This window comes from Polistes dominula, unplaced genomic scaffold (genome assembly GCF_049000335.1).
Source record: "Polistes dominula isolate Pdom_NZ unplaced genomic scaffold, Pdom_raw_medaka contig_21, whole genome shotgun sequence".
Lineage (NCBI taxonomy): Eukaryota > Metazoa > Arthropoda > Insecta > Hymenoptera > Vespidae > Polistes > Polistes dominula.
The window spans coordinates 3,874,624-3,892,069 of NW_028301061.1; the positions used below are offsets into that span (position 1 = coordinate 3,874,624).

Sequence of the window (17,446 nt, forward strand, 5' to 3'; positions counted from 1 at the left end):
ACCACATTTAGAATGAAAAACATAAAATAATAATACACGAAAAAATATAAAAAGCAAGTTTAGTTATGTCATATGTATATCTGAAATAAACGTGTGGCGTGAGTATATTGAAATAATTGAATTGTAATACAGCGCCATCTATTGAAAACTTACATAACTTGGAGACTTACAATAAATAACCTTTAAATAATAAATACTTAAATTAGCAATAAGAAATAAAAAATAATCCTGATAAATTATCTTATATTCTAAGTTGGAAAATATCACACAAATTAAAGAAAAAATTTCCTTAAGATCAGTTGAGTAGTTTCAGAGTCCATAGCAAATCAACAATGTGATACTGAATTTTTCTATATAAAGATATATAAAAAATATAATTAATATATTAATCTAGAAAAATTTAATATCTTGTAAAAAAAAAAACAAACAACAAAAATTCGTCTCCGATCTGTCCATGTAAATTTGAATATTATTCTCGTCACAGTAACAATCGATATTCTTCCACGCAAATTTTATTATTCTTGTCTCAAGTAATTTCTTAATCTTCTTAAAAAAAAGAAAACAAAAAAGAAATTCCCCCACATAACATATACATATATATATATATAAAGCACATGCAAATATAACACGTAGGATAAAAGAAGTAAAGAAAAAAAAGAAAGGAAGGGAAAGGGTTTGAGAATGAGTAGGTACATATAACAACCACAGCATGGCCGGATTAAAAATAGTAGCCATCGATTTTATCCGTAGAAACGTAAATGGATCGTCTGAAACGCATTGTCGCATTCCTTTCACTCTTTTTCCCTATGACTGCCTTTCGTTCCGGCATTTACGAGGCGCCACAATGGAATACCTAAAAGCTGTTACGTCGCGTCTCGTTGCCACCGAGGCAGATATTTCCTCTTTTGGTGTAGTGTACCACCATACTAGAAACTCTATATCCTTTTCTTTCTTTCTTTCTTTCTTTTTTTCTTTATTTATTTATATTTTTACTATTTTCTTCCTCTCTTTTCTTCTCAGCTTTAAATGTAAGAGAAATCAATGTAAATTTGTATCATTCTCTTTTCTATTTTTATTTTGGTAATTCTTTTTATTTTCTTTTTTATTTTTTTTATGGATTATTATTTGTAAAAAAAAAAACTTAGACGAGATGATACGTTTTTGTGTTTATAATTTTTGAAATGTTTGTTTTTTCTTCGTTGTTTATTTAATATAAAATTTTATCAAATTGTGATTTGAAATTATTTTCTTTAGATGCAGGAAGTGGATATTATAATTGGGATAATTATATCTAATCGTGATAATGTTTATTTGGAGATATCTGAATGCATCAATTTATCTCATTGGGGTGGCAAGTTGATTCATGAATGAAATATCTTGGGAAAACTGTTAAAATTTATATATATATCGACAGTTTATATTCACCAATTTATACTATAAACAGTAAAAATATTTAAATAATATTATTTAAAATATATAATCATAATTATATAATATTAATTTAAAACAAATATTATTAAAAAAAAAATATACATCTTTTACAATTAAAAAACAAATAATATCCATGTGGAATAATAATAAAATTATATTTATAATAATAATTATCGTTAACCGATAATCTGTGGGATTCAGTTTGAAAATTGGGTACCAAAATGGTATCGTAAAAATAAAGCAATGATATAATAGTTAAAATGATTGAATAACAATTGCTATGGTCAGTGTACAAAAATATGTATTTTCTATAATAATAAATATATAAAATAAAAATAAATAAACAAAATGTAGTACTAACTGAACTACATTTGTACAGAATTCAGATAATTACATCTGTGTTAATTTGTCTTGATTATCTCTAAATAATAAATTTATTAAAATGTTTATACAATAAATTAATTCTTGGAATAATTTCAAACGTGTGTTATGCTCGCAATTAGATATACAGTAAATAGAACAAAAATTAATTTAAATATCTTCCACTGATTAAGCTAGATTTACACAGTATCCAGATAATTAAACTGTGTTTATCTGTCATTTTATTAACTTGACCCAGTATTCTCTAATGAACAATTTTAATATAATAAATTGTAGTTAATCCAGCAAATGTCGATATTATATTGAATTATATACCAAAATAATTCCAAACATACGCAAAACACAAATATGCAGTAAACAGATAAAAACATAACCTAAAAAATCTTGGACTGATCGAATTACATATACACAGTGTCCAAATAAATAAACTGCAATTATCCATCTCCTGTATAATTAACTTGTCCCAGTCTTCTATAATTAATAACATTATTACAATAAATAATAGTAGTTTAGATTTTATATTGAATCGAATTTCAGAATAATTTAAAATATACTTCAAGCATAAAACACGAAATAAAAAGATACAAATTGAGCTTAAAACATCCTGGATTATTCGAACTGAATATACATCTTGTGCAGATGATAATTACACTGTATAAATCCTCTTTGTATTAACTGTATATATATATATATATATATATATATATGTAAACAAAAACAAGAAATCCATTGCGAATAGTAAACGCGTTTACAATTAGATAGAGTTTCGAGTGAATAGAAAGTAAAAAAGTGTGAGAAAAAGATTGCTACAATCGATCAGTTAGGATATGAAAGAGAATGGGGAGAGTGAAGAAAAAGAAGATAAACGATTGTTTATCACGATAAACAAGTCGTTCGAAAGAGATTATCGTGCACCCGATGTTAGCAAATCAACACTTGATGTCCGATCGTTTGTAAATTTTTATCATACTCTCCTTCATAATCACCCGATATATTCTTTGATTATCAGAAATGATGATTAGAATAAATTCACAAAATTTTAAGAATATTAAATAGTCCTTCGATTAATCCTTGTTTCATTATTAATCAACAAATAGTAATATTCTTGAAAAGTAAAAATGTTCGTACGAATAGATTCCAATTAACGATGAATAATAATTTAATTTATTTTATGGGGTTGTGTTTGTAAAAACTATTGTAAGAAACGACTGGTATAAAGGATATAAAATTTTTAATTTATCTTTTTAAGGAGATTAATTTTTTATTTTTAATATAATAATAACAAATAAATGTTCGTATTCTTTTTTATACTAAAAAATTTTCAAAAGAACAAAATTTCAAAAATAATTCTTCATAAATTATACATAAATATTTGTTTTACAGTCACGAATATTTACAAATATTATAGTAAATAAAATAAAAATATATTAATTAAAACCAATTTGTCAAAGCACTTTAAAATAATTACCAAATTGAGAAAACAATATCAATGATGATACGGGCTGACTTTGTAATTTTATAACACAAATAATTAACTTTCCATTTGATGCTCCAATAAAAACTATTTTTACAATTGTTTTACTTAGATCAATAAAAAAAACTTTTCTTTACTATCGTAAAAAAGTTTTAATTCAACAGGTTAATCATTGCACTTTTTCCGGGGAAGTTAAATTACTTCTTTAAAATAGTCAAATATATTTCAAATTAATATTCACATTTAAATTTCCTATTTAAAATATACATTGTTTTAAAGTATAAAAACATTTATAATATAAAATAATAATTATAATGAACACAAAAATATTTTTTAAAAATAGTATTAAAATTTACGAATTCATAATGATGGATATTTGATTTGTGGGGTAGGGGGGGATATCTAGATAAAAAAGTTTTTGCCCGAATGATTAAATTCTGATTTTCGTGGGAGATTAAATAGATGAAGTCACGTATCTAATCTAGTGGATTTTCATGCCGATGCATACAAGTTCAATGGGAGGATATTCTCGAAAAGGTATCACACACATACACGTAACAACGCATCGTACGCTCTATGTTTCGCACGTACTCCAAAATCCAGTCCGGGTATTATGTATTACATACTGGAAACATGTTATCCGGTTTGGACCCTACGCCAGAGAACAATCCTATAGATTGTACAATAAAATTCACTAGCTACAGCAGTTTCCAAAAATATTCAGACATTACAGTATGACTTAACTTCCTGGCTTTATGTTTCGATTGTTTATAAAGCAATAATCATAATTATTGTTTTAAACGATATGTTATTTATTAATTTCTTAATATAAAACAAAATACATATAATTTATTTTTAATATTTACGTTCGTTGAATAATACAAATTACTTTTCTCACTCTTCGAAAATATGGTATACATTTTACGATTATTTTTGTTCAAATTTACGATATAAATTTATATATAATTTAAAATACAAAGTAAATTTAACTGAGAAATAGAACCAGACCTTGTCTAGGGATACTCGTGAACGCACTAAATTTGCTGGAGATAATTTTTCACTAGGAAGTTTTTCTTTGATATTATGAATCTTATTAGGAAAATATTCTTCTTCAGTCAGTATAATTGATTGCATATGCGTTTGTTGTAATATTACAAAAATACGAAACTATAAAGTTCGTCATACTGTTGTTGTTCGAATCTTTTTTCGAGTCACTGTATATGCGTAGCTCAGTTTTATTATAGCATAATGGAATAATTTAACATAAATATTAAACAGTAGTGTGACGATATCTTTGTAAATTGAAAAAACTTGATAAAATAACACTTCAAATTTTTGAGATAAAGTGTCATATTTGTAAAATGACAAAATATGTGAAACAATTTTATATCCTCGTTCTCAACTGCTAATGAAGGAGTGCTTTTCAGTAATTAGAAAAAGAGTGCTTTTATAACTTGTTGCATAAGAAAACCCAATTAGAAAATAAACTTTTACATCGACGTTTGTCTTGACAATTTTGTGCCCCTTGTTTGATCGTTATGAAAAGTTTCATCGGAATCGTTTGAATTTGAAGAATCTAGTATAATTAAAAATGAGGATTGTTAAATTTTAGTTAGATTAGTTTATTTAAAATTAATATATGCGATAGAACGAAACTCAAGTTTTGAATATATGATATTGCAATTATTCTATGAATAAAGTAACAATAAAAATGAAGCACAGTGAGTTACTTCAATATTTGAAAATCATCGAATATTCATTTTACTGCACTATAATTTTTTTTTAATGAAAAAAAAAGAACATACCTAATCAGATATAATATTAAACTACTGTGTTTAGTTAACAATAATACAAATTTAATGTACATTTAATTTATACAATTTAAAAGATTTGATATAACATTTCAAACGAAACAATGTTTAATAACGTTTAAATATTTTTTCAAAATAATTAATTTTCTTACAGCATAACTTTCTTGACCAATAACTTTCTATCAAATGTTGAAACATATTAAAAATTATTTTTGTACCAATACTCAGTTATAGTATTATCATATTATTCTAAATAAATAAACAATATAAATGATTTAAAAAATAGAATACTCGAATGATGATCAGAATATTTACTCAATTGTTTTTAACCGTGTAAATAAGAATCATATTAAATTTTTGTTCCTTTTATATAATATTTTCTATTTATTATTATTACTTTCCAAATACATGAGCAATTCAAACATTCAAGAAAATAATATTGTTTTCGAATAATCATCTAAATCTTTACACGATTGTCGTACATATATATATACAAGATACTACGTAAACAAGAATCAGCTTATCTGGCCAGCAACTATAGACATGTTCCTATGTCATCCGGAGTGGATATCTGTAGAAGGGATTGTTCTGTATACTCAGGATTATTCAATTATCCTTATTGATTATTTAATTGTAAGCTTGTTATATAACTGTTCTGATTAAAATAAAAATATTGATTTCCTATCTATTGAAATGTATTATTTAAATAATTTATAAGAATAATAAATAATTATACAGAATATTCCGAACATAATTTATGGAACTCATTTGAAGAATGAACAAGGAATAACAAAAGAATACAAAAAATTCATATAAAAATGTTTTTTATTTGCCCATGCTGCAAATTTATAGCTATTTTTGTGTGAAAATAATTTATGATAGCTTATCTTCATTGAAAGTGGTCAAAATGATTATCCTTGGATTGTATTTCTAAGCAGTGATCTGTGTATTTTAGATATTTCTTGTCCTTGTTGATGTCACACATTCTGTTAATTAAATTTAGTCCTTGCAGTTTATATACAGTTCAGTTTCAATACTCAATTCTCTTATTAGAAACACTTCCTTATTTTCTATTTGCTATGTGATCAAAGTTAGATGTGCGTTATTACTAATTAAATTATTATTTATCTGAGATCATTTGGAAAGAATAATGTATTCGATATTCGTTGCTAACATTAAAGGATTTCGCATACAATAAAACTGTCAACAGAATTGACAAACACTTGGTATTTTTGATAAACTATGAAATTGTATGATACACAATGACTGTAAACTGGGATACAAAATGAGAGGTTATCATTTCGAGTACTTCCTATGAAGATAAACTGTCATGGATTATTTGAACAAAAATACGACTATAGTTTTGAAACAAGGTCAAATAAGACAAAAGTTTATTCGAAATGTAAATACATAGGGTGACGCGATAAGAATTGGAATTTTAAATTTTGCCGTCATTTTTCAACTGTCAAACGTATAATAGATACACGCTATATACATAACCTATAAATTAATTACAATATTGCGGAAGACTTTAAAAATTATTATAAAAATATTGAAAATATCGTGCAATACACTTTGTAAAATTCAAATTATTTTAATGTGAAATCATTTACCATTATTTGATGTAGTTATAATAATCCCTTTAGATTTTTTTTCTTTGAGGTTACGTTTAATTTCGAATGTTTGCCAAAAACCACCGATGATCATAAATCCGATATCACTCGTACTATTTCAAATATATGTGTCCATTTATGAGAATTAATTACATTGATACAAAAAAATCATAAACATTTAAAAAGGACTAATTTTTTATTTAATTGATTTTAAACTGCAGTTATTGTTGCTCTACACTGTATATTCAAATATTTTAAAACGTTTTATATTTACGTAAATATTACAAATATTAAAATTATTTTTAAATTCTACACAATTGTAGGGGTTCATTAAAATCATGTGCAAGCAGTATAAGACTCAATATTTAACCGTTAAAAAAAAAAACGAAGGGAACAGTTTCATATGCATTTTTATATACCAAGTTCGTTTCGGATGGATAAATAAATTTTTTAAAGTTTAAAATGTAATTTTTTTATAACTTTATGGTATTCCACATCGTATTAGGCTTACAACTTTTCAGACTTCTTCCTAGTAGGCTCACAATTTTTCAGTCCTTCTTGCGTTAAGCTCAAAACTTTTAAACCCATCAACTGTGTACTCTACAATTGTATAAAATTTTGTAAAAATCGGTTTCCTGTCAACTTATCCTGGTCCAACTGCACCAGGTGTTCCCCATCTGTTAGTTTAATGTAGAAGTTATGCAATGAAAATGTCAAAATATATTTATGTTAAATAATAACTATTTTAATCGTGCAACAGCTATAAGATGTGTTTAGACGAAACTGCATTATCTTTATACATTTTTTTAAAATTATAAATATATAATACTTATGTACAATTAGGGAGTTTCAAAAGTATTAATACTTTTATTATCGATTGAAAGCAATCAATATTTTCTTGTGATAAAATATTTCAAAATTCTTACAAACAAAAACATATTTTACAATTATTAAGCTTAGAGAAGAGAATACATAATTGATAAGAAAATAAATCTTACGAAGTATCCCTAATCGTCTTAAAAGTTTTATAAGATGCAATGAAAGAGCCAAAAATATAATTCTATGTTTATTATATCTAATAAGTACAAATACTTACTTTTGTGTAAGACTACATTTTTATTATTCACATAAAATTATATTTCTCAATAACAATAAATTATTCATCTGTAATAAAAATTTCTATCATTTTGAAAGTTTATGTCGACAAGAATTTAAAAGCTTTCAATTACAAGCAAATATCAATTAATGAAAATTTCCAATGATAACGGGTAAGAATACTCCTGTGATTTACCGGTATATATTTAAAATTGTGATGTGATTCGCGTACATATTATCGAAAAATATTTGAAGTATATATTCCGAATTAAATCGTATTTAAATCGTCGGATAGCCTCGAACATACATAACAAATTTAAAATCCATACATAAGAACTCTGTGAATAATTCAATGGAATACAAGTCTCCATCGATGTGAAAGAAAAAAAAACAATTTACACGTCTTTTTATATAATCGAAATTGAGCATGCTGCATGATCGGATTTCAAAATGAAGCTTATTCGTAAAGCAACGAAAAAATAATTCATGCGAATATCACTCGAATATTATTATTAAAATACTTCGATTTACACATGGAATACGTTTGATTTTAAATAAAAAACAAAAGAAAAAAAATTCTTTAAACGGTTAGAATTAAAATCCGTTGAATTCAAAATAATAAAAAGAAATCTGGGGGAATAAATTATCATCGATGTAGCAGTTAAGTTTCTTAATAGTAAGATAAGACTATATAAGGGTGAGAACAAAACGAATAGAGAGTGAAAAAAAAATTAGTTTAGACACTGGCATGCGGCCAAGTTAAGCAACGAATCCCTTTTTTTCTTACACGAGAGCTATCGTTACTTTCTCGTACACACAAAATAGCGTAAACCCTCGACTGTCTGCTCGGCATTTAGTTTATACCTATACATATGTATAGCTTACGCTCATTTTCGATCGATGCTACATAAATATACGGTCAACATATCTAACCCAACGCCCACGTATTGCAGTTCAACGCGTCAAATTTTCTATGAAAATGATCACGAATAAAGGAATGTTTACTGCAGTAAACTTAACAACGTGTTTAATTCTTAAATAAGACCAAAACGTTGATTAATAAATTTCAAATTGTAAATATTTCATTATTTTTTTTTTGAGAGCCCAACGTATCATACACATTGAACATTCGAATATTTGACTTAAGATTTTGTTTTTAAATATTAATAATAACAAAACTACAAATCTGAAATGTCATTCTTCGAAGTATTGTGATTGTTATTATTTTTAATAACATTTTATATTAAAAAGAAAGATTATTTAAGATATTTTATTTAAATGTAAAAAATATGATTATCAAAACTTAGTAAAATACTTGAATGCTTTTGCAACTTTAATTTAATTTCTATAGAAAAGCTATTTCCATTTGCAAAATTATTACACAGATAAATATATAGTTTTTATATTTATTTTTTTTTTTTTTAAAGAAAATCAAATTCAATTTTCATAAGGGCTAATTGATATTTATATTTATTTACCATAAATTATGTTATTTAATAAAAATGACTCATTTATAACAAAGTTTACATTTATTAGTTTATTTATTGCAAAATAAAATTATAATTCATAATTCTAATTATAATAATTATACTTAATTATAATTTATATTTATTATATTTAATTATACTTAATTATATTTAATAATAATTATATATTGAATGATTAAATTCAAATCTACAAAGAGAAAAAACAATTGAAATAGATAAAAAAAAATGTCTTGTGGTAATGTGAACTGCAAAACGTTTGGTCGTTGGTACGTTGAAAACTATCATAATTTATCATATACACATTAGTTGTTTCTCTGTTCGTAAATTTGTCTATCCTTGAACATCAACTATCCTAATTCCATATTCTCCTATCTATTTATTTCCACCTGTCACGTTACTGGAATCGTGATCTGCATGCTATCGTAGAAACAATACGCTTCTCTGCATTAAAAAAAAAAATAAAAGAAAGATAAAAAAATAAAAACTATTAATCCGTTTGACGTGACAATAAAGAATTAATGTTTCGTTACTTTTTTTCTTTTCTTCCCTCTCCAATTCTTTTTTTCCTCTTTCCCTATTACTTTTCCTTCCTCCAGGATCTGACGTACGCCGAGGGCGGTCACAATTGGCGAAGCATAGTTTTCTCTCTTCTTGTCATCGGCTTCGTTATCGCCGGGATCGTTACGGCTATTTACCTTCTCGGGTAAGTTTTTCTCTGTGTTTATTATTATTATTATTATTATTATTATTATTATTATTATTATTATTATTATATTCCTATTTTTTATTTTACCATTGTAAAAGATACAAAATAAATAAAAATTCATTTAAGGGGTTGTTCTAATCTTTCTTTTATTTTTTTTTTATCAATGAAAATAACGAGTCATTGTTTGAAATTTTTATCGTAATTTATTGTTACACTATCAGCTAATAGATTATAATTTTTATGAAAGAAAAATTCATTTCTTTTTTAACAAAAATAGTTGGAAAACTTTTTAATCATTAGTGTAGATGATTTTTCCAATTTCATTGAAAACAACGAGTCTCATGGTTTGAAATTTTTATCGTGATTTATTGTTACACTATTAGTTAATAGATAATAATTTTTATGAAAGGAAAATTAATTTCTTTTTTTTTTCAACAAAAATAATTACTAAACTTTCCAATTACTCTCGTACATGATTTGTTCAATTTTATTGATCTTAAATACAAAATTCGACAAAATTCTTACATTCTATGATCATTTGATAGATTCGTACACGAAAATTATTTTAATAATTAAAATGATTTTTCACTTTTAAAGTTGAAATATTTAAATTAACTACTCTTTTCTTAAATCTTATAATTATTTAAATATTACTGAAAATTTAGTTTATTTAGGAACTAATGGTGTGCAGAATGATGTGTAAAAATAGCAGCGCAATCTGTTTTATAGTTATTTTTTCTTTTTTTTTCAAGACTAGCTGAACAAATTCTGTTTCGAGTAAAACGCAATGAAAGTTTACGACAACGTTCTTATTCACAGTCAGATTTAGTTTCACTTTAATTTCAAAGTTATATGAAACTCAAAATAGCGACAATTTTCTGTCAGAATTTAGTTTATTACATTCTTAACAATATTTATAATTGATAGATGTAAAAAGAAAAAAGAAAATGAATTTTTTTACTAGAATGACCCCTTAACCTTAAACTTAACTTTTTATAATATATGACAACATTTAATATGAATCATTGCAATATTTTAGCAAATAACACTAAAAAATATTTCGTTTGTTTATATAAAACTTATATTTAGTTACATTTATGTTTTTATTGAAAGTAAAATATTATTATATTCCATAATGTGTAGAAGTTTTTGAGAAATTATTTGAATTGCTTTACATTTCAGTGAAAGTGTGTGTTTGTAAATTGAAAAACATTATCTTTCCATAATTTATCATTAATCATGTTTGTGTGTCTGGATTTTGTGAGTTAAAAACCAATTTATCATTAAATTTATCTTCTTCCTAAAATTAGTATAATTAACATTTTTATCGAATATGTAATTTTGAGGATATTTAATATGAAACATGTTCAATATTTGGTATAAATTTCTCGTTAATATTACCTAATGGAGAATTATATTTTTATCATTATAAGTATGAAATTGCAACATAGATTCATTTCGTTGATAAACTATATTATAATCATATTAAATCAATATAACTGAAATAACATTTTTGGAGTAATTAAAATAATTATATCAATAGATGTATCAAGTCATTTTGCAAAAGTATGTTATTTTAATTAGTGTGTCACATCGAAATATTTAATGCAAATATTAATGTGCGTCATAGTTATAAATTTTGATATCGTCAAAGTGATATTTTCTAATTCATTTTATACGTATTTTCCTAAACGTTCTCTTTTCGTTATACAGAATGTCCTTTAATTGATGGTACACACGAGAACAAGGGGTAATTCTACATGAAAAACCAAGTTGAAAATTTAGAATAAAATTTGTTCGTATAAAATTTTATTTTTAAGAGAAATAAAATATTGTAAATTTATCAAGTACAATTGTTTGTCACGTTATGAACAAATTGGATTTCATATATTTTACTCTGTTTTTCAAGTAGAATCATTCTTTCTCTCTCTCTCTCCCTGCTCTTTTATATTACCTGGTATAAAGAAAAAATACCAAAATATATTTGAGCATATTTTTTTATAAAATAATAATAAATTTAAATTACAAAATGAATTAATTAATTTTACTTTATATATATTAATTATATAAATTATTTTCTTAAAATTATTAAAATTTTGTCAGAATTGTAAACAACATATGGGCCGCTTATTTTGAAACTGGCTAATCTCCATTTATGTTCGAATTGAGATATTGAAGGGTTTGCGCGTTTCAATGCAATGAAAAATATACGTACAAGATACTAACGAGTTATACTGCTTAAGTGTATCTAAAGGCTTTAAATTTATATTTCCTATTAAAACAGTAGCAATTATTAATTGAATAATATGTGTTTTCTAACCACGAAAGAGATAGGATGGAGATAAGCCACTTTCAAAATTAACAATCTGATTTGTTATAAAATTACGAAGGGACCCAACTCCATTAAACATAATTGAAATTGAATTGAAATGAATTGAAAAAAAACAATACTCAATTTATTTTACATATCTTTAAAACACTTTAGAAACATAATTTATGCGATTCAAAACATTTTTCAACTACATAACGTACAAAATTACAAATATAACTTACAAAACAATTTACTACTCATCTACATTTTGTGTGTGTGTGAAAGGGATTTGAAGAAATCATGATGTTCCGGTGATATATATCGTAATAGGTTAATTATGTCCTTGAATTTTGCTGTTGTAATTTGTCTGATATTTTATATAGTGGTGTCAATACAATATTTTCGAACTTTTATGGTCTACCTCGACGTGGTAATAAATTCAGGACTTTCGAATTTTCATTCTCATTCATTGATGTCTTATAGAAAATTTGATACGGTTTATTTCTAAAAAAAAAAACGCATCAAACATATTTTTAACCACTTTATTGATTCTTCATCAGAATTCTTGACCCTTTTAAAAATTGCGTCTTCTAATAATTTTGTTACTACAAAATCTTTTTATCTCATTTTATTTACAATAAAGTATTATCGTATTTACTCGGAATATATGCAAAATCAAATGCTTTATTGATACATAACATAAAGTTGTACAATAACCAGGTGCAACCAGAAAATAATAAATGACGAATGGAGATAAGCCACTTTCGAAATAAACTTTTCATCATTCTGTTGATCGGCAAATTTTCGTGTTAAAATATCTTCATGATTTGAAATATATTTCTAACAAATTGCTTCAGAATGAAAAGATCATGTAAAAATGTAACTATTACGGTAGCTAACTCGATTTTTTTGGAAAATGGAGATGGGCCACTTTCAAAATAAACGGCCCATATATTTTAAATTACTTCGATCCTAATAATTCAAAAAATTCCATAAAGATAAGAAGAACATTTTTTGCCACTATTTAAAATCAACGATTTCATACATGAAACAATAATTATTATTCAATTTGAAATGTCTATTAACTTCGGTATATATAAAACTTCTGATGAAATCACATCATTACAAATTCTAAGACATTTTGGAACGAAATTAAACAAAACTTTGCAAATCGTGTATCATAAGTAATAATTAATAAAAAATGAAATTACAGGTACGTTGATGAACTTCTTTATTGGAGTGGAAGGCGTCTTACGCTGGACGAGTGCCTTCGTGATGACCTGACACCTCATAGGTTACCACCAGCTTGGGTATCCCATGACAAATTCGTCTACCAAGCGGACGATGGTTCACTCACTCTCCTAGACACCAGTAACAACACTGTGTCCCTTTTGGTCTCTAATCACACGCTCGTACGTATACATATATATATACATAGATTTAACAAAGTCGACGCACAATTCTACTCTTCTACTTTGACAAACGAAAGAGAAAGGTGCGGGGTGGGAGAGAGATAGAGAAGAGGGAAGGGATTTCAAGAGAGATTCATGAAACTAACGACCCCACAACAACAATGTACGCTTTACCTGTTAGCTAGTAGTGGACACAAAGGATTGTTAAAGTACCAAGTCAAATGTCTAGTAATTCGGTCAATTTCTAATTATTAAAGAAATTTTACTAAAATGATTTTTTTTTGAAATTTTATTTATAATGTTTCTTGAAATTGTTCTATTTATTGTTAATTGTTTATTTTTGTTTTGTTTTCTTTTTTTTTTTTTGTAAATTTATATATCCGAAATACGAACAAACACAGTCAGAGCATTTCGTCGATAATGTTACCGGTTTAAGCGCCATCTATCAGTTGGAAATACTTTTTTAACATATTTATACGTTCTGTAATTTCTTCTTACATTTATGTATGAGTATGTTTTCTATCGCGTACGAATTGTATGTAAGCTTTAAAGCTTTTTATTTATAGGTGTTTTAACAGCGTGATATATTATTTACAAATAATAGAGCATTGTCTTGGTTCAAAATCGATACTCAATATTCGTATAAATAGTTGTATGTATCAGTTTGGGAACCATTTTCTTTGCGGTAATGGGTTCGAGAAAGGAAAAGGGAAAGGGGAAAATCATAAATTTGTTCGATAGCTTGTTTTAAGAAGATAAATGATTCGAAATATTTTGTACAAAATAATATCAGTTTAACATTCTGTTAAATATATATATATATATATATATTTCTCTTTTATATTGTTTTTATTTTGCTTGCAATAATTATTTAGAATTTGAAACTATTTTCTTGCATACAATGATTAAATAAAGAATATTAGTAAAAGAAAAATTTAAATTTATTTGATAGATTGTTTAATTGGAATAATAATTCGAAATACAGAAAATAATATTTTAGATTTTTTAATTTCTATTAGATTGTTTGAAAAACTATTTCATTTTTCGCATTAGGATTTTATTAATTGCATTTATTAATACCTAACGTCAAAATCATTTTACATTCTAGCAACAGACGTTTCAAATATTCTTGTATTACGATCTGTCAAGTAATTGTTATTTTTTGGCATCACGTCAAAAATGGAAAATCAAAGTCAACATTTTCGTCATATTTTACTTTTTTTTTTTTTTATTACTGTTAGGATAATAATGCAGAGCAAAGTGAGAATAAAATTACGTGCAGTTTAGGAAGAGAAATATGTTAAGTGAACGCAAGCATTAAAATTACTTTTCGAAATTTCGTTCTGTTAATTTCGATTTAAAAGATGTACCACGTTTAAATTTCATTGAAAATAAAAGCATAATAAACCTCTCTGGTAGATACTAATTGTCACATAACAACACGAAATATTGCTGAGAACTTGAATTCATTAAATCCAACCGTTCAGGGTTATTTAAAATGCTTCGGATTCTTAATATGAAAAAATCGTCTTTTATTTGAAGCGTTGATAATCAAATTGAACCAACTTCACCAACTGTGATTTTGAGGAAAACACTTTAGAAAATTGTACAAATTTTTGTCAATTTTTTAAAACCATTTTTGAAAGTGTATCCTTACATTTCTGCTTTTGTAGGATCAATAAAAAACTGTGATTTTAAAAATGTTAATTTTATTACCAAATACTGAGAATTTTGGGAGAAAATGTAGCTTATTTAGTTCACTTTGGTTTTTAATGTGGTATTAAAAAAACGAAATTATTTTTTAACCCATTGACTGCCAACTACGAGATATCTCGTAGTGTGTGCTGCAATTTCAGATTAATTACAAATGGTTATTTACGTTAAGAATTATTAAAAAGGTTGAATAAAATATTTATATGGTGTAAAAAACATTAATTATCAATTATTGTAAATGCCATTACAATATTATATCAGTAACTTAATATTATTATATTTTTAAAAATTTAAGGCAAGTCACTCTAAATTATGTCTAACAGTCAATGGGCTAAACAATTTAACGTATCTTTTATTTTCACTAAAAAAAAAAAAAAAATTAAAACTTGTATTTGGAAAATATTATGCGTATAAATTGTACACTGCAAATATGAATTTAATTTTGGTTGCATAATTTTTTATTTAGAAAACAAAAGGTTAGGGATAAGACGAAGTATATGACAATAGAAGAGAAAATAATTATTTAATTTAGAATATTCTGCAAAATTTATTTTGAATATTAGCCAAAGTTATTTCAGAAGAAGTAATAGTATCAATAATTACGCAAGAGTTTACGAAATGAAAAGAAGTACCGAAACCTCGAAGATTGTCGGAATAAGTAAATTTTGTAATATTCTTATATTTAAACATAATTTTAACTGAATAAAACACAAGGTTTGTTGTATAAGCATTACATAGCTTTGCCAATGGTATTGCAGATAAACCAATCAGTGCTCTTGTATGTAAGCAAAGGAATATGTTCAAACTTTATCATGAACTTCTAATTAATTACGTAAGAAACTTTTGTTCCAGTTAACCCATATAGCTTCATGAATATAAGAAAAGCTTTCTAACAGCTTTTGTAATACATTTCTCGATGTAAGAATTAACGGATTTGATATTTGTGGTAATATGATCCCCAATTTAAATGTTTTTTTTTTTTTACTAAAATCTGATTCGTAATTTAATTCGTAGTTTAATTAAGTTTTAATATATAAGTTAAAGTAGAGAAGAAAACTGTTTTCCTTCAATTTAAAATGTATTATAAAAACGGGTCATTTTATAAAACTTATTCGGAAAGTGAATTTATATATACGACCCTTTTAATAAAAATTAATAAACAATAATTTCTCGTTACGATTAAAAATCAAAAATAAATGAATAAAATAGCTATTAATGGTTTCTGAACAAAAGTAACGCATTCTTTGTTTCTACTCGGTGTGCATGAAATGTGCATTTCGCATTATTGTATTATAGTATTTTAATGGAAAGTTAATGTACCATATTTTCGCATTACTCAAAGTAAAATTGTACAATTTTTTTTCCCATTTACATTTAAAGATATCTTATAATATATATATGAATAATAGTAATATAAAATAAATCGTATTCAATTTTTACGATTTTCTTACTTACAATTAGTCCAGTGTCATAATTATCATTATACTTAAAAGTTGCGATTATTTAAATACCAATTTAAATTAATGAAATTAACGAAAGGATTAAAATATCAAAAATGAGTCACAATATTATCTTTTTTCTTAACATTTGACTAATATTTTTTTAAATTCTAAAATTTCTTTCAATCATGATCGAGAAAATAAAATTTTCAGTCATTTATTCCATAGTATAATATTCAGACTTTACTGGATATAAAATTTAAAGAACTAAAATGAATAGAAAAATAGATTTTCTCTCTCTTTCTTTTTCATCTTTCTCTTTATCTTTCAGTTTCTCTAACTTTTCTTTTAAATAGAAAAAAAAATATAGACCGCTTTTACCATTCTGAAATCTTTGAAATCTTTTTCTCGGTGATACTTTGTCCATTGACGAAGAAGCCAAAGCACGGCCCGCGGCTAGCAATAAAATAAAAAGTTAGGCCGTTTATAAGGCGGAATTCAAGGCATTCCGTAGTTTATCCAGTGACGTGGGATACTCGTAGAGTTTTGCGAGAAGAGCTTGGCTATTGCATT

General features: G+C 25.4%; 1 protein-coding gene across 9 annotated transcripts in view; it reads left to right on the forward strand.

The window, feature by feature from the left end:
- LOC107065356 (inactive dipeptidyl peptidase 10) overlaps window positions 1-17,446 on the forward strand; it is a 170,933-nt gene that overhangs the window by 138,408 nt on the left and 15,079 nt on the right. For all 9 annotated transcript variants that reach the window (XM_015318969.2, XM_015318970.2, XM_015318974.2 and 6 more), the window contains 2 exons: window positions 9,889-9,995; window positions 13,523-13,721. In XM_015318969.2, the coding sequence (XP_015174455.1) occupies window positions 9,889-9,995; window positions 13,523-13,721 (306 nt within the window). The remainder of the gene's footprint in view (window positions 1-9,888; window positions 9,996-13,522; window positions 13,722-17,446) is intronic.